This window comes from Heterodontus francisci, chromosome 14 (assembly GCF_036365525.1).
Source record: "Heterodontus francisci isolate sHetFra1 chromosome 14, sHetFra1.hap1, whole genome shotgun sequence".
Lineage (NCBI taxonomy): Eukaryota > Metazoa > Chordata > Chondrichthyes > Heterodontiformes > Heterodontidae > Heterodontus > Heterodontus francisci.
This window is the reverse complement of record NC_090384.1, coordinates 79,199,943-79,218,894: the sequence shown is the minus strand read 5'-3', so window position 1 is coordinate 79,218,894 and position 18,952 is coordinate 79,199,943. Positions and strand designations below refer to the sequence as shown.

Genomic DNA, 18,952 nt, shown 5'->3' with positions numbered 1-18,952 from the left:
ACACCGGAATTTTAAAAAGGCCAGCGGACAACCTCGCATATCTTATCCTCTCTTTCTTCAAGAATTAACAAGTATTTGGCCAAAGTTTTTTTTTTGCCTTTTTTGTGAAGAGATCTCTGCAGAGAAAACTTGTTTAATTTTTCTTAACTGGTGTGTGTGTGTGTGTTGGGCTAATTTAAAAGGGAACTTTCATATTTCAATCTTTGTGTTAATGCTTTGCATTTTTACTAAATATGTCTTGTTTTATAATAAATTAATAATTTTGCTGTTTATTAAAAAAACCAGGTTGGTGGATTTTATTCTGAAATAAAAATAGAGTATATAGTTTTAGCCGTATCGGTAACTGGGTAATCATTTAAAAATAAGTTGTGACCCATGAAGAAGTGGAACTAGAGAAAGACAGTGCACTCCTCCTACCTCGGTCATAACTATGGTCATTGCCTGGCACTTGTGTGGCACGAATGCAACTTGCCTCTTATCAGCCCAAGCCTGAATGTTGTCCAGGTCTTGCTGCATTTCTACACGCACTGCTTCAGAATCTGAGGAGTCGCAAATGTGCTGAACATTGTACAATCATCAGCGAACATCTCCACTTCTGACGTTATGATGGAGGGAAGGTCACCAATAAAACAGCTGAAGATGGTTGGGCTGAGGACATTACCCTGAGGAACTCCTGCAGTGATGTCCTGGGACTGAGATGATTGACCTCCAACAACCACAACCATCTTCCTTTGCGCTAGGTATGACTCCAATCAGCAGAGAGTTTTCCCTCTGATTTCCATTGATTCTAGTTTTGCTAGGGTTCCTTGATGCCATACTCAGTCAAATGCTACCTTGATGTCAAGGGCAGTCACTCTCACCTCACCTCTGGAATTCAGCTCTTCTGTTCATGTTTGGAGTAAGGCTGTAATGAGGTCAGGAGCTGAGTGGCCCTGAAGGAACCCAAACTGAGCATCAATGAGCTGGTTATTGATGAGTAAGTGACCCTTGATAGTACTGTTGACAATCCCTTCCATCACTTTGCCGATGATCGAGAGTAGACCGATAGGACAGTAATTGGGCGGGTTGGAGTTGACCTGCTTTTTGTGCATAGGACATACCTGGGCAATTTTCCACATTGCCGGGTAGATGCCAGTATTGTAGGTGTACTGGAACAGCTTGGCTAGGGGCGAGGATATTCTGGGCATAAATCTTCAGTACTACAGCCGGAATGTTGTCAGGGCCCATAGCCTTTGCAGTATCCAGTGCCTTTAGCTGTTTCTTGATATCACGTGGAGTGAATTGGATTGGCTGAAGACTGATGCGAGGAACCTCAGGAGGAGGCCGAGATGGATCATCCACTTGGCACTTCTGGTGAATATGGATGCAAATGCTTCAGCCTTGTCTGTTGCATTGATGTGCTGGGCTCCCTCCCACTGTTAGCTGTTTGATTGTCCACCACCATTCATGTCTGGATGTGGCAGGACTGCAAAGCTTAGATCTGAAATGTTGGTTGTGGGATCGCTTAGTCCTGTCTATCACATGCTGCTTCCGCTGTTTTGCAGTTTTGCAGCTTCACTAGGCTGACACCTCATTTTTAGGTATGCCTGGTGCTCCTCCTGGCATGTCCTCCTGCACTCTTCATTGAACCAGGGTTGGTCTCTTGACTTGATGGTAATGGTAGAGTGGGGGATATGTTGGGCCATGAGGTTACAGATTGTGGCTCAATACAATTCTGCTGCTGCTGATGGCCCACAGCACTTCATGGATGCCCAGTTTTGAGTTTCTAGACCTGTTCACAATCTATCCCATTTAACATGATGGTTATCCCATTTAACATGATGGTAGTGCCACACAACACGATGGAGGGTACCTCAATGTGAAGACAGGACTTTGTCTCCACAAGGACTGCGCGGTGGGGTCACTCCCACCAATACTGTCATGGACAGATGCATCTGCGACAAGTAGACTGGCGAGGATGAGGCCAAGTAGGTTTTTCCTTCTTATTGGTTCCCTCACCACCTGCCGCAGAACCAGTCTAGCAGCTATGTCCTTTTTCCAGCTCGGTCAGTACTGGTGCTACCGAACCACTCTTGGTGATGGACACTGAAGTCCCCTGTCCAGAGTACATTCTATGCCCTTGCTACCCCCATCAGCCGAGGGAAGGGCAGTAGATGGTAATCAGCAGGAGGTTTCTTTGCTCATGTTTGACCTGATGCTATGAGACTTCATGGGGCCCAGAGTCAATATTGAGAACTCCCAGGGCAACTCCCTCCCGACTGTATACCACTATGCCGCCACCTCTGGTGGGTCTGTCCTGCCTGTGGGATACCGTATGACTATGTCAGGCTGTTGCTTGACTAGTCTGTGGGACAGCTCTCCCAATTTTGCACAAGCCCCCAGATGTGAGTAAGGAGGACTTTTCAGGGTCAACAGAGCTGGTTTTGCTGTTGTTGTTTTCAGTGCCTAGGTCAATGCCGGTGGTCCATCTGGTTTCATTCCTTTTCTTGGACTTCGTAGTGGTTTGATACAACTGAGTGGCTTGCTAGGCCATTTCAGAGGGCAGTTAAGAGTCAACCACATTGCTGTGGGTCTGGAGTCACATGCAGGCCAAAGGATGGCAGATTTCATTCCCTAAAGGACATTAGCGAACCAGATGGGATTCTACAACAATCAACAATGGTTTCATGGTCACCATTAGAATTGCTTTTCATTCCAGATTTATTAATTGATTTCAAGTTTCATCATCTGTCGTGGTGGGATTCGAACCCATTTCCCCACAGCATTAGCCTGGATCTCTAGATTACTAGCCCAGTGACATTACCAGTACACCACCGCCTCCCAGCAGCATAAGTACTCAACAAAGTAAGAAGTTAGTGCTAAAAAGTTTGAATGATTAGAATTTAAACTAAATGACTAACTCATTTTATTTTTCCATTTTAGATTCCTTCCATGCTATACACCATTCCCCTGTGGAGAGGACTGATCCGAACGCTGCTTTTAAACTGACCCATTGTGCACTTGTTTACATATCAAATTCTCAATTTTGCTCAGGTCACAGAAGCCAAATGGAAGCCAGGTGCTTCCTCACAGAGATGAAGGATGTTAGCTACCACGTCATCTCAAGTCACACATTTCCTAACAACCTGGGAAAAACCAGAGAAGAAAACTGAGAAGTAAAATTGAAAAACAAATGTAAGGTGGTCAAGAACTACATCACATTTGGTACACTACCAAGCACAGCACAGTGGTTAGGATGCAGATTTACACTCACAGTTCCCTCAGCTGTACTAATGGGGTGGGTATCAGACCTTTCCCAAACAAGGAGAAAAGAATTTTCAGGGTGAGTTGCAAAAACAATTTCAACAGTTGCACCAATAAGAGGTCACGTGTGTGCTCTTGAAACAAAACTTCTTCTGAAATTAACAGTTGTGCTAGTTAAGTTGCATATAGAGGATTTTTTTTAAATTCTGTTTTTACAGAAACATTAGGAATAGAAATAATTTTGAATGTCATCTCAAGGAGAAGTGACAGAAAAAAAAATTACCTGTACTAGCCAAGCAGTCCTCAAAACATAACTATATTCTCTCTATTCTGAATCATAGGTAAATAAGTCACACATAGTCTGCCGCCCACAAAGTCACCTCTCCAATGCATCACTAACGCCCACGCTGTCACACGCCCACACAACATAGTTACTCACTTAAAGTTACCTATGCCCAAACTCACCCAATCATCACAACAATGTACTTAAACATTAATTATCCACATTAATCGCAGTCTTTCATCACAGTGTAGGCACCACTTCGGAAGCAAAATAAAAAAGGCAAGATAGCAATCTAAGAATGTCTGATTCAATAATTCTCAAAATTCATATTGTTAATGTATGTTCTGTTTGAAATTAGCAATATGCCTAGTCTATGGGCTGAATTTTACAGACCCCCCAACATCGGGGGTCGTGGCGGGGCAGGGGAGGGACCGTAAAATGCTCTGTGAGAGGGCCACCACGCACTCTGACGCCGGGAAGGCCTGGTTCGATATTACCGGTGGTGGCGAGGCCTCATGGCAGACCCACCCGCCCCGCCGCGCGGCAAAGTGACTGTCCATTTAAATATTTAAATTAATTAAAATCAATGAATTAACGAGACCTATATTCTTGCCGTCTGTCCTGGTGTGATCTTTGTGCCGCTGGCCGGCACTCCCACACCTTCGGATCCCTGTCGAGGAAACTGAGGTGGAACACTGGTGGGGAGAGCGGAGCAAGTAAGTTTTTCAGTGCGGGGGTGGGGGCGAGAGGGGAGGGCCAGGGAGCGGGGTCAAAGTATTATTATTAGTAGTGGATGGTGGGAAGAGTTACTGTTTAAAGTTTATGTACTTTGCGGAGGGGAGGAGATCAGGTGGACAAGTTAAGTGTTTAGGGGGGTGGGGGAAGAGGGCAAGTAATTAATTTAATTGTTATGGGGGGGATGGGAAAGGGGCATGTATTTAATTTTTTTAATTAAATGTATCTTTAAATATTTAAATGGAACCAGGCGGACTTGAAGCCCTTTAAAAATGGCATCAGCGCCTGCACAAAGGCAGCTGACTCCATTGCCAGGGATGGACGGTCCGCCCCTCCATGTAATCGGTGGGGGGGGGGGGGCGGGGGGAGCAGCCCGCCCCAGCTATTTAAATGAGCCACCGTGCTTAATATTGCAGCAGCTCCGCAACGTTTGCCCGCTGCCAATTTCGGCGACGGGAGTATAAATTTCAGCAGCTTGAAATAGGTAAAGAAATAGATTAGTGCTGTAAGGTTTGTTTTACTGGAAATTGCTTCAGGTTTTGTTTCTCGTGGAATAATTATTCTCAGATGTTGACAGCTGTACCTAGCCTGAAAAGTAAATATATAAAACAAACAACCATACTGCAAAACTGTGTTTACATTTAACCTTACTTAATTAGGGCTCTGTTGGAATGTAAGTTAACTAATGTGTGGAAGTAGAATAGAACTTATTTTAATGCATCACTCCTTTGTTTAACCAATTTGATAAGAAATAAGAACAGCCAATTTGAATGGCTGTTATTAACAGCTTTTTAACAGACCTTATGAACAGTCTTAGACATAAATAAAGAGTGATAAGACAAATACGGATAATGAAACTTTTAGGAATTAGTTTGACACCAGATTTGCAATGTTTCTGGGGAGGATGGAACTAGTCAGGGAGAACAGCTTGAGATACGATGAGGAATGGATGAGGTAAGAGTGACTGATCAAGGTCAGAAGGTACATGCAAAGGCTCAAGCTAATGGCAGGTGAATTACATTAAAGGCAGGATTTTCAACCTATGGTTTAGACAATGAACTCAATGTTTACAGGGTATTTCAAAATAAGGTAAATCCTTAAAGGGTGAAAGGACCTGGTCAATAATCCATCCAGGTGTCCACCTCTAAAAATGGCATAAAATAAGAGACTTTGGGAGATCTCAGTGCAGTATTCCACTAAAGTTAAATAGCAACAATGTTAAGGTAAACACTTTCATTACAGCAAAGAAACCAGGTATTTGTTCTAAAGTTTGCAGGCCTTATTTGCTCCGTGGAGAAGAACTGTTAAGGAAGACTCCGGTCCAAAACTCCCGAGTGGTTTGAGAAGTCAAGACGACTTGGGGCAACAAGGAGAAAAGTGGAAGAAGAGCAAGCTGTTTGCGCAAGCCAGCAGTCCAGCCTGATCTGGAGCGGCACTCGCTACTTGTCATTATTGTATGCATAACTAGTGTGTTATATCCTGTCTTAAACTGATTAACCATATTGGTTACAGTTGATCTTGATTACAAGGTTAAAATCACTACAGTTCTAATGACTTTTTTGGTTTTAAAAATCAATAAAATCATCCAGCACAGATTGTAATAGCTCCTTTATACCAGGAACAAATTAATCCATTCATTTGACTGTTTTACCACTATTAATGTAGTGGTTTTGTTCCCTTCGACTTAGGAGGAGCCTTCAAACTGGCTTACTGAATATCAGAAGCATAAAACCAGGTTTTGCCTTTGTCTTCAGTATCAAAAGCCAAGGCAAAGACTGTAAAAAGGGTCACTGACCCGAAACGTTAACTCTGCTTCTCTTTCCACAGATGCTGCCAGACCTGCTGAGTGATTCCAGCATTTCTTGTTTTTGTGTAAAATAAATATATGTCATAGAGTCATACAGCACAGAAACAGGCTCCTCGACCCACTGTGGCCATCAAGCACCTATTCTAATCCCATTTTCCAGAACTTGGCCCATAGCCTTGTATGCTATGGCGTTTCAAGTGCTCATCTAAATACTTCTTAAATGTTGTGAGAGTTGCTGCCTCTACCATCCCTTCAGGGAGTGTGTTCTAGATTCCAACCACCCTCTGGGTGAAAAAACGTTTCCTCAAATCCCCTCTAAACCTCCTGTCCCTTGCCTTAAATCTATGCCCTCTGGTTATTGACACCTCCGCTAAGGGAAAACGTTTCTGCCTAGCTACCCTATCTATGCCTGCTCATAATTTTGCATACCTCAATCAGGTCCCCCCCTCAGCCTTCTCTGCTCTAAGGAAAATAACCCTACCTTATCCAGTCTCTCATCATAGCTGAAATGCTCCAGCCCAGGCAACATCCTGGTGAATCTCCTCTGCACCCTCTCCAGTGCAATCACATCCTTCCTATGGTGTGACGACCAGAACTGTACACAGTACTCCAGCTGTGGCTTAACTAGCATTTTATACAGCTCCATCATAACCTCCCTGCTCTTATATTCTATGCCTCAGCTAATAAAGGCAAGTATCCCATATGCCTTCCTAACCACCTTATTTATCTGTGCTGATGCCTTCAGTGATCTATGGACAAGTACACCAAGGTCCTTCTGTACTTCCTAGAGTCCTACCCATTGTATATTCCCTTGCCTTGTTAGACCTCCCAAAATGCATCAGCTCACATTTCTCAGCATTAAATTCCATTTGCCACTTATCTGCCCATTTTACCAGCCCATCTATATCATCCTGTAATCTTAGGCTTTCCTCCTCACTATTTACGACACCACGAATTTTCGCGTATCTGCGAACTTACTGATCATACCTCCTATATTCACATCTAAATCATTAATGTACACTACAAACAGCAAGGGTCCCAGCAACGATCCCTGCAGTACACCACTGGTAGGCTTCCACTCACAAAAACAACCCTCGACCATCGCCCTCTGCCTCCTGCCACTAAGTCAATTTTGGATCCAATTTGCCAAATTGCCCTGGATCCCATGGGCTCTTACCTTCTTAACCAATCTTCCAAGTGGGACCTTATCAAAAACCTTACTGAAGTCCATGTAGACTCACAGTGGCACAGTGACTAGCACCGCAGCCTCACAGCTCCAGCAATCCGGATTCAGTTCTGGGTACTGCCTATGTGGAGTTTGCAAGTTCTCCCTGTGACCGCGTGGGTTTCCTCCGGGTGCTCTGGTTTTCTCCCACATGCCAAAGACTTGTGGGTTGATAGGTAAATTGGCCATTGTAAAAATTGCCCCTAGTGTAGGTAGGTGGTAGGAGAATTGAGGGAAGGTGGGGATGTGAGAGGGAAAAAATGGGATTAATGTAGTATTAGTATAAATGGGCGGTTGATGGTTGGCGTGGACTCGCTGGGCTGAAGGGCCTGTTTCGGTGCTGTATCTCTCTATGCCTCAATGACATCAACTGCTTTACCCTCATCTACACATCTAGTCACATCCTCGAAAAATTCAATCAAGTTTGTTAGACATGATCTCCCCCTGACAAAACCATGCTGACTATCCTTGATTCATTCTGCTCCTCAGAATTGTTTCCAATCATTTCCCTACCACTGACGTTAGACTCACCGGCCAGTAATTACCTGGTTTATCACTGCTACCCTTCTTAAATTCTTTCTTTCTTTTTTTCTTTTTCTTTCTTTCTTTTGGGCCTCCTTATCTCGAGAGACAATGGATACGCGCCTGGAGGTGGTCAGTGGTTTGTGAAGCAGCGCCTGGAGTGGCTATAAAGGCCAATTCTGGAGTGACAGGCTCTTCCACAGGTGCTGCAGAGAAATTTGTTTGTTGGGGCTGTTGCACAGTTGGCTCTCCCCTTGCGCCTCTGTCTTTTTTCCTGCCAACTACTAAGTCTCTTCGACTCGCCACAATTTAGCCCTGTCTTTATGGCTGCCCGCCAGCTCTGGCGAATGCTGGCAACTGACTCCCACGACTTGTGATCAATGTCACACGATTTCATGTCGCGTTTGCAGACGTCTTTATAACGGAGACATGGACGGCCGGTGGGTCTGATACCAGTGGCGAGCTCGCTGTACAATGTGTCTTTGGGGATCCTGCCATCTTCCATGCGGCTCACATGGCCAAGCCATCTCAAGCGCCGCTGACTCAGTAGTGTGTATAAGCTGGGGATGTTGGCCGCTTCAAGGACTTCTGTGTTGGAGATATAGTCCTGCCACCTGATGCCAAGTATTCTCCGAAGGCAGCGAAGATGGAATGAATTGAGACGTCGCTCTTGGCTGGCATACGTTGTCCAGGCCTCGCTGCCGTAGAGCAAGGTACTGAGGACACAGGCCTGATACACTCGGACTTTTGTGTTCCGTGTCAGTGCGCCATTTTCCCACACTCTCTTGGCCAGTCTGAACATAGCAGTGGAAGCCTTACCCATGCGCTTGTTGATTTCTGCATCTAAATAATTAAATAATGGTACCATATTCGCTGTCCTCCAGTCCTCTGGCACCTCTCCTGTGGCTAGAGAGGATTTGAAAATTTGTGTCAGAGCCCCTGCTATCTCCTCCCTTGCCTCACATAACAGCCTGGGATACATCTCATCTGGGCCTGGGGATTTATTCACTTTTAAGTTCGCTAAAACCTCCTCCCTTTCAATGCTAATTTGTTCGAGTATATCACAATCCCCCTCCCTGACTTCTACACCTACATCGTCCTTCTCCATAGTGAACACAGATGGAAAGTAATCATTTAAAACCTCACACACAGGTTGCCACTTTGGTCCCGAATGGGCCCTACTCTTTCCCTGGTTTTCCTCTTGCCCTTAATATACTTAAAAAACGCCTTGGGATTTTCCTTTATCTTGCCCGCCAGTTTTTATCATGCCCCCTCTTCGCTCTCCTAATTACTTTTTTAAGTATTCCCCTACACTTTCTATACTCCTCTAGGGCCTCCACTGTTTTCACCCCTCTGAATCTGCCATAAGCCTCCTTTTTTTTCCTTATCCAATCCTCTATATCCCTTGACATCCAGGGTTCCCTTGACTTATTGGTCCTACCCTTCACCTTTGTGGGAACATGTTGGCCCTGTACTCTCTCTATTTCCTTTTTGAATGACTCGCATTGGTCTGATGTAGACTTTCCTACAAGTAGCTGCCCCCAGTCCACTTTGGCCAGATCCTGTTTCATCATATTGAAATCAGTCTTCCCCCAATTCAGGACCTTTATTTCCTGTCCATCTTTATCCTTTTCCATAACTACCTTAAATCCTGCAGAGTTATGGTCACTATCCCCGAAATGCTCTCCCACTGACACTTCTACCATTTGTCCGGCTTCATTCCCTAGGATTAGGTCCAATACCGCCCCCCTTCTCTTGGAGGACTTTCTACTTGCTGGCTCAAAAAGCTCTCCTGTATGCACTTAGAATTCCGCCCCCTTTAAGCCTTTTGCACGAATACTATCCCAGTTAATATTGGGGAAGTTGAAATCCTCTACTATTATTACCCTATTATTTTTACACCTCTCTGAGATTTGCCTACATATCTGCTCCTCTATCTCTCCCTGACTATTTGGACGCCTGTAGTACACTCCTAGCCAAGTGACTGCCCTCCTTTTGTTTTTAAGTTCTACCCATATGGCCTCATTTGAGGAACCTTCTAAGATATCATCCCTCCTTACTGCAGAAATGGACTTCTTGATCAATAGTGCAATACCACCTCCTCTTTTACAACCCCCCGCCACCCCACCCCCTGTCACGCCTGAAGATTCTATATCCTGGAATATTGAGCTGCCAGTCCTGCCCTTCCCTCAACTATGTCTCTGTGATAGCAATAATATCATATTCATCTGCCTTACCTGTAAGACTCCTTGCATTAAAATAGATGCAATCCAGCCTTGCATTATTCTCTTGTGCCTCAATAGATCTATGTTTGCTCTGCCTTCCAGACTGACTTAATTTCCCTTCTATATTTAGCTGTGCATCACTCCCTACTGTATCTTCACTCTGTATCCCATCCTCCTGCCAAATTTGTTTGAACCCCCCCCGCCTAGCAACGGCACTAGCAAACCTCCCAGCAAGGATGTTGGTCCCATTTTGGTTCAGGTGCAATCCATCCAACTTGCACTGGTCCCATTTTCGCCAGAAACAGACCCAGTGATCCAGGAAACTAAAGTCCTTCCTCCTGCACCACGTCTTCAGCCATGCATTCATCTGGTCTATCCTCCTATTCCTATACTCACTAGCACGTGGTACTGGGAGTAATCCAGAGATTACAACCTTTGAGGCCCTGCTTTTTAATCTGCTACCTAGCTCCCTAAATTCTTGTTGCAGGACCTCATCCCTCTTTCCACCTACGTCGTTGGTACCAATGTGAACCATGACCTCTGACTGTTCCTCCCCCTTCAGAATGTCCTGCAGCCACTCCATGACAATCTTGACCCGAGCACCAGAAGGCAACATACCATCCTGGAGTCAGGTTTGCGGTCACAGAAACACCTATTTGTACCCCTTACAATAGAATCCCCTATCACTATAGGTCTCCCACTCTTTTTCCGCCCCTTCTGTGCAGCTGTGTCACCAGTGGTGCCACAGACTTGGCTCTTGCTGCCTTTCCCTGAGAAGCTATCTCCCCCAACAGTATTCAAAACAGAATATCTGTTAGAGAGGGAGATGGACCCAGGGGACTCCTGCACTACCTGCCTAGTTCTTCTACTTTGCATGGCAGTCACCCACTCCCTTTCTGCCTGAGAAGTCTTTATCTGTGGTGTGACCACCTCCCTGTACATGCTATCCACGTTGATCTCAGCCTCGCAGATGCTCCATAGTGTCCTCAGCCGCCGCTCCAGATCTGAAACGCGGATCTCGAATAGCTGCAGCTGGAGACACTTCCTGCACACGTGTTCACCCTGAACACTGGAAGTGTCCCTGACTTCCCACATTGCACATTGCCGAGCTGCCCTGCCATGACTTACCCTTAATTTACTCCCTTAAATTATTCAAAATTTGAGATTATTTACACTATGGGCCTTGATTCCCTAAAAACCACTACTTACTATATAAAAAAGTAACAATTACTGGTAATTATTAATAAATTACACTAATTAATTGTGCTGTGATTCTTAGTCAAACAACAAAAATCCTATTTATCAGAACAATTTCCAGAAACAATTCTCTACTACAGAAGGCTGATAAGATCAAGAATCTTCAATAGCTCCAATAAATAAGTCGCATTTGTGTTATCATGCATGTAATTCCAGCTAGTAAGCCTCTTAGATGTTTTGAAAAAAACACATGGCTGGAATGAAACATTCTACATCCACCTGGATTACAGCTGTTCAGGTGTGAATGAACCTTTAAAACATACTGCGACGTGCAAAGCTAAGCACAAAGCATTCACTCATTTAGGATGCACATCCTATGCCCTTTAAACACATAAAATAAAAGCAAAATACTGCGGATGTTGGAAGCATTTGTGTTCCGGAGAAGGGTCACTGACCCGAAACGTTAACTCTGCTTCTCTTTCCACAGATGCTGCCAGACCTGCTGAGTGATTCCAGCATTTTTTGTTTTTGTGCCCTTTAAACACATGACAGGAACTTGTACACTGATGGAATTTACAGTTGCCATTTGTTGACAACAAGAAAATTGTGGAGCAACAAACATACATCAGGAATTTATACCACCAAATGTTCAGCATTTTGTAATATACCAATGTCATTGGCTAACATTTAAATCAATGTTCATCAGCACTGTGACTTAATAAATAGTAAAAAGCATTGAATTGTCCCAGGATTAATACATTAATACTGTGCTTTGGGACTGAAAGAGTGCATGGAATACTGCTTTTTAAAACATGTTCTTAATGCATTAAACTATGTTCAAGGATGATCACACCATGAGAAAAGTGTAACTGCACTGCAAAGATCATTCTGCCTGAGGAAGTATGTACTTCACCATCCTTAATGTTCCATGGTTTACCTGTGGAGTGAATGCAGGGATTTGTCTTTATTTTCGATAAGTCTGTTGCTGGTCTGTATCAAGCAAAACATATCGTTGACCTCTACTCATGAACAGCACATTTGATTCTTGTGCAATTTAGATATTAGTGGTACGTACTGTACGTCAGTGGATTGCACCATACTGCCTGTAAAATTGGACGCAATGTACTGAGCAAGATAGGATCACATACTTAAAAAACATTCAATTCATTATATTACCTCTGTTGGATCTTGAAAGACAAATCTTCTATCAGCTGCAGCCTGTTCCTTCGGTAGCCAGTGTGCTCCAGCAACATTTTCTGAAGAACATCTGCTAACTAAAAGTAAATGGGTCACATAGACTTCAAAATGCATATATTACAAACACAAAATGCTCCTTATATTCTAAATCAACATTGTCTATTCAAAATACACCAAAGATATAGGGTGGCCCATCAGTGCAACAGTTCAAAAATCTGAAGTTTACATGCACTCACCAGTTAAGATGTATATTCTAGCAAGACTACATTTCTAAGAAGGCATTTGAATTATTTTGACATCTATTTCCCAATCTCGTATTAAAGTTTCTACCAGAACATGTTTTTACTTTAAAAGGGTCTCTAGTAATTATTGTGATATCAATAACTTGCTATCATCTCATTAGGCTATTCAACTACTGTTTTTGTGGGAGAACATAGCCTCTGTGAGGTGGAAAAAATACAGGCAGCTGAATAAAGGACAGTGGAAAGGACTTAGTCACATCCTCCTTCATCGACCTCTTACCCACACAACAATGCCCCCCCACCTCCTCCACTTTTTACTTCCTTCCCCTCTTCAGGTTCTTCCTCTACTACATTCAGGCAATTCAGTTTGACCTCTGCTATTACTGCTCCTGAACTTGCCTTCGTGAACTGCAGAAGAGCGGTCCTGGGCAACTCTGCTTTCAATAGTCATAACTGGCAAATCACAGTGTGGGAAATCATGGCTGCCAGTTTACGTCCTATATTAACGCTAATATCATCAGATTCCTTTATTTTAAGTAAGGGAAAACCAATAAGCTTTTGAAGAATCCTGTATGTCAGCAGTGTGTTATCTTGCATAGATAGCACTAAGGTGGGATATGACTTCACATCCACAATAGCACACATTGTTGCATACATGTTCTGATCTGTCATACAGTGAATAAATGCTGAGAAGAGTCCAAGTACCTAATCACAGAGAGAAGAATCCTTCTTTTGGTGGTCTTAAATAGTAATGAACAGATGCAGAGAAGTATCGCTAACAGTCTGGGTGGAACTCAAATCTCTCAGCCATGGACACTGGCAGGGAGAGACTCAATTAAGGAAAGAAAACAAGTGCTTTATGTGATAGGATGGTAGATCTCCCAACTCCTGGCACTGTTCCACTAACCAAAACAAAAATGGCTATTTCAGGCACAGCAGTGTCTGTCTCATACACACAAGCAATGAGCAGCATCCAACTGTTCAAAAATTATGATTTGGAAATTCTGTCACTGGTGTTGTTAAACACTTGGTGCCCTCATCTGGACATGTACTGTAATCATGCAATGAGCAAATATAAGGACCATTCGCAGTTTCCATCATTTCCACAGCCCAAATGGTAAAGGGATTATTATGCATTCTAAAAAGGAAAAAAAAGTAAATATTTCTTAAATGAGCCTTAACTCAATAACATCTTGCAATTATATAGTACTTTTATTTCAAATTGAAGTCAAAATGTAAGTTTTATGAATGTCCCACAGTAACTAGATGAAATATCACATCATGCTATAGAATTTGTTGATCTACCTGATAAGTGGTCGACCTTTTATGATTCTATTACATAATCCAAGCAAATACATGGAGGCTATGGCAGGATTTGAATAACAACTCGCATTCACTTCACTGACATTTACCAAAAAAATCACAAAACAGCAAAAACTTCAAATACTGGTAATAGGAAATACAAATATAAACATGCTGAAAATATACAGCTTATTCTTCAGTATCTGAAGATAGGTCAAGGGTTCAGCTGTAGACTTTGTCAGAACTGATATTATGATACATACAAATGACTGAGTGATTGGGCACTGCAGAAAATCCTGAGGGAACATTCTTAATCTAAGTGAGTCTTTGGAATTCCCTTCCTCAAAAGACAGTGGAAGCAGAGTCTTTGAATATTTTTAAGGTAGAGGTAGATTGATTCTTGATAAGCAAGGGGGTGGAAGGTTATCGGGGTAGGTGGGAACGTGGAGTAATCAGTTCAGCAATGAACTTATTGAATGGCGGAGTAGGCTCGAAGGGCCAAGTGGCCTACGCCTGCTCTTAATTCGTATGTTCGTATGTATCAACATCAATGCCATGAAATGGTAGAATAAAAGTTCACACTTGCAATTCCAACTCAAAATGTAATTGGTGAAAGAGTACCAAGCAAAGGCTAACCATCTCTCTACAGGAAAAATCAAAGTGAATCATTCCAGACTACATACTAGCTGGCTTAACAGCAACATTGGCAGAGGGCTGAAACAGAGCACTTGTGTGGGAGGCCCAAGGAGAGAGGGAACAAAATCTAAAAAAATATGATTTGACATACAATTGTTGTGCTAAATAATATGAAACATAATTGAAAATTGAGAAAACAATTGCATTCTTTTGATAAAATGTTCTATTTTTCATTATGCAGAAATTCTATTGAGTCTACAGAGGATCCATTTGTGTGTCATTTGGACCCCTGGATGGTGTTTCCATCTCATTTTTTCAAAACATGACACTTAATAGCATTTATGTGGTCCCAAAAGCAATAAAAAAAAACTTTACATTACCCCAGTAATGACAGCACAATAAAGCATTGACGTCACTAACATTTTACATACTAACAGAAAACATTAACTATCAGGGTACCGAAACCCATCAAAATACATACCTCTTCTGGGTAGCTTATGCAGGTTAATATCCTGTACACTTATCATAGAATGTTAGAAAATTTTAATCTTAAATTTGCTTCAGTCATTCCTTTACCTTCTCCACGATCAGGAAGGCTGAATGTTCCATCCTGTGCACATTGTTCCATATAAATGCTTCAGTGATTCTGGCAAGTTCTGCCCTTAAGCAAAAAGAGGAAGGAAAAGAGACTCCCTCTTCCCTTGGTGATCTGAGCAAAACTGGTGAACTCAATGGACAAGCCGCAATTCCAACTATCAATTGAGACTGGGTGCAAATTTGGATGTCCTAATTCAGAATCTGATACTCAGACTGCACAACTCGCAGTACAGCAGCAGTGCAGCAATCTTAAAGTGCTGTGAACATAGGTTTCCATAGCAGCAGCTCAAAACTTGATTATTAAGATTCCATATCTCTTGACATTTTAAAGAATTAAAATGAAATGACAAAACTTCATTAGATGCAGCATGTAAACAAGATAGGACATTGGGACTAGGTAGTTAAATAAAGAAAACATTGGGCAAAACTCAGATTTTGCATTCTCTAGTTTTGGTAAACCATAAGTCCATTATTCATTCTAATATGTAAACACTGATATACATTCTGATTCCCCACGATAGCAAAAATCCTAATTTTCTGCTTCAGTAATAATATACCAGTTCTAAAAATGGTGATTATTTCAAAATTTCTGTCTGCACGTCATACCTTGAAGTGAGCTTTCTGCGGTCTTACTGGGGCCTGCCCATGCACCCTGCACTCTTGCTCGCTGTCTTTTGTCTGCCATGAATCTTGCAAATTTCACTTCTTCACTGCCATAACACACTAAAAGTATAGGAACACAAAATTGAGTTGTCATTTATATACTGTCTTCAACGTAACATAATATTCTAAATGCACTTCACAGGTGTGTTTTGAAGCAAAATTTGACACTGAGCCACAAAAGATGATTTTAGGACAGGTGAGCAAAAAATTGGTCAAAGAAATAGACTTTAAGGAGTCTCTTAAAGGAGGAGATAGTGAGGAGAGGCTGAGGGAGGCAATTCCACAACTTAAGGCTCAGGCAGCTGAAGACAATACCACTGGTGGAACAATTAAAATCAGGGATAAGCAAAAGGCTGGAAAATGGAGGAGTGCATAGATCTTGGAGGGTTGTAGAACTGGAGGCGGTTGCAGAGATAGGGAGAGGCAAGGCCATGGAGGGACTTGAAAACAAGGAGAGTTTTAGAACTGAGGTGGTGTCAAACAGGAGGGCAATTCAGGTCAGCAAGCACAGAGGTGAACGGGACTTAGTGCGACTTAAGATACGGGCCGCAGAGTTTTGGATGAGTTCGAGTTTATGGAGCTTGGAAGATGGGAGGTTGGCCAGTAGAGCTTTGCAGTAGTTAAGTCTAGAAGTAATAATGGCATGGAATTGGTTTTCAGAGTAGATGAACTGAGGCAGAGATGGAGATGGACGATGTTATGAGGGTGGAAGTCGGCAGTCTTGGTGACAGGTTGGTATCTGTTTAGAAGCTCATCTCAGGGTCACATAGGACGCCAAGATTGCAAACAGCCTCAGACAGTAACTGGTTTAAGGGATGGAGTCGGTGGCAAGGGAATGCAGTTTGTGGCAGGGACCGAAGACAATGTCTATATTGACCAATACTAAAACCATATCCATGCCCGTCTGTATGCACATATTATTGTGGGGAATTAATAAGGAAGTCGGATTTTTACCAAGTCCAAAACAGGGTAACGGTGGAAGATGGGAATGGATCAGAAAGTGGGATAGGGATTTCAATTACTATTTTGTCAGCAAGAAAATCCGAAGAACGCAAATTGAAAAAAAAATTTTAAAAATTGACCTCCGGTTTACATTTTAGAAATTTTCAGATAATCCACTTAAAAAACAGACGAGTGCCAAACCTAAGGGACTTATTGCATAATGTTAGCAAAAGCTTATTCGGGCTGCGATATGACTGAAATGCGGGGTTTCGCGCAGTAAGTACATTTACTCGGCTAGTTTGCCAAGACCATTGCCACGAAAACCCAGTAAAATGAATCTTTCTAGTGGGTGGCACTGCAAGTTTACTTTCCGGTCGCTGTTAGCTATTCCTGTGGCAACATCCAACAACACTAACTCTACAATAAACGACAGCAAAAGGCAAGGAAAACTTTCCTATAGCGTGTTTTGATCGCAGAACCTCTTCCTGTAACACGTTACACAGGAACAGTTACAACTTCCGTTACTGCGTGCTGTTTCTGCAGTACTCTAACATGATAGATGTTTTACTGCGGTTAGAGGAGCAGGTAGAAATCGCTGACTTTGGATGTGTCGCAGCTCAGCACCATAAATGCGTCGTTTGTAGATGTGCACACCTACTGAAATGAGATGTGTTTGTAGCTTTAAGGATGCACATAGAAAGCAGAAAAAGTGAATTTATGTAGCTCCTTTCACGTCTTCAGGGCCTTCCAAGTGCAGCCAAGTAAATTACATTCATTACTGTTATCGAAGCAAATTTGCATGCAGTAGGAGCCAACAAAAAACGAATGAATAACGTGATAATCTGATTTGGGCTTGATGTTGGCTTGGATATCACTTTTCAAATAGCGCCATTTGATTATTTATATTCATCGGAGCAGGCAGACAGAACCTTGATTTAACATCACAATTGAAAGGCAGCATCTCTGATAACACAGCAAGCTCTCTACATCACACTGAAGTGCCAATTTAGTTTAAACACTCAAGTTCGTAGTGGCGCTTAAGGTACAAAAATAAGACATAGAAGCAGGAATAAATCAGACCACTGCTCGAGCCTGCTCCGCCAGACATAAGATCACGACTAAACTTATACATCAAATCCACTTTCCTGCCTATCCACATAGCCATTGATTCCCTTAGTACCCAAAAGTCTATTGATTTCAGTCTTGAATATACTCATCGACTGACCATCCACAGCCCTCTGAAGGAGAGAATTTCAAAGATTCACAACCCTCTAAATGAAGAAAGTTTTTTTTTCATCATGGGATGTGGGCGTCACTAGCTATGCCAGCATTTATTGCCCATCCCTAACTGCCCTTGAGAAGGTGGTGGTGAGCTGCCTGCTTGAACCGCAGCAGTCCATGTGAGGTAGGTACACCCACAGTGCTGTTAGAAAGGGAGTTCCAGGATTTTGACCCAGCGACAGTGAAGGAATGGCAATTTAGTTCCAAGTCAGGATGGTGTGTGACTTGGAGGGGAACTTGCAGGTGGTGGTGTTCCCATGCATCTGCTGCTCTTGTCCTTCGAGGTGGTAGAGGTCGCGGGTTTGGAAGGTGCTAGCTAAGGAGCCCTGGTGAGTTGTTGCATTGCATCTTGTAGATGGTACACACTGCTGCCATTGTGCGTCGGTGGTGGAGGGAGTGAATGTTTGTGGATGGTGTGCCAATCAAGCGGGCTGCTTTGTTCTGGATGGTGTTGAGCTTCTTGAGTGTTGTTGGAGCTGCACCCATCCAAGCAAGTGGAGAGTATTCCATCACACTCCTGACTTGTGCCTTGTAGATGGTGGACAGGCTTTGGGGAGTTAGGAGGTGAGTTACCCGCCGCAGGATTCCTAGCCTCTGTCCTGCTCTTGTAGCCACGGTATTTATATGACTACTGCAGTTCAGTATCTGGTCAATGGTAGCCCCTAGGATGTTGATAGTGGGGGATTCAGCGACGGTAATGCCATTGCATGTCAAGGGGAGATGGTTAGATTCTCACTTGTTGGAGATGGTCATTGCCTGGCACTTGTGTGGCGCAAATGTTACTTGCCACTTATCAGCCTAAGCCTGGATATTGTCCAGGTCTTGCTGCATTTCTACACGGACTGCTTCAGTATT

The 18,952-nt window shown here is 43.1% G+C and overlaps 1 protein-coding gene across 4 annotated transcripts in view; it reads right to left on the bottom strand.

Moving 5' to 3' along the window:
* The window catches only part of alkbh3 (alkB homolog 3, alpha-ketoglutarate dependent dioxygenase), an 80,932-nt gene extending 63,669 nt beyond the window's left edge, over window positions 1-17,263 (bottom strand). For 2 of the 4 annotated variants that reach the window (XM_068046452.1, XM_068046455.1), the window contains exons 1-3: window positions 16,968-17,263; window positions 15,818-15,934; window positions 12,414-12,511 (exon numbers count right to left, since the gene is read on the bottom strand). In XM_068046452.1, the coding sequence (XP_067902553.1) occupies window positions 12,414-12,511; window positions 15,818-15,896 (177 nt within the window). In that variant the 5' untranslated portion in view covers window positions 15,897-15,934; window positions 16,968-17,263. Of the gene's footprint in view, window positions 1-12,413; window positions 12,512-15,817; window positions 15,935-16,956 lie in introns of all 4 variants that reach the window. The other 2 variants (XM_068046453.1, XM_068046454.1) reach the window with 2 other exon arrangements.
* Between the last annotated feature and the right edge of the window lie 1,689 nt (window positions 17,264-18,952).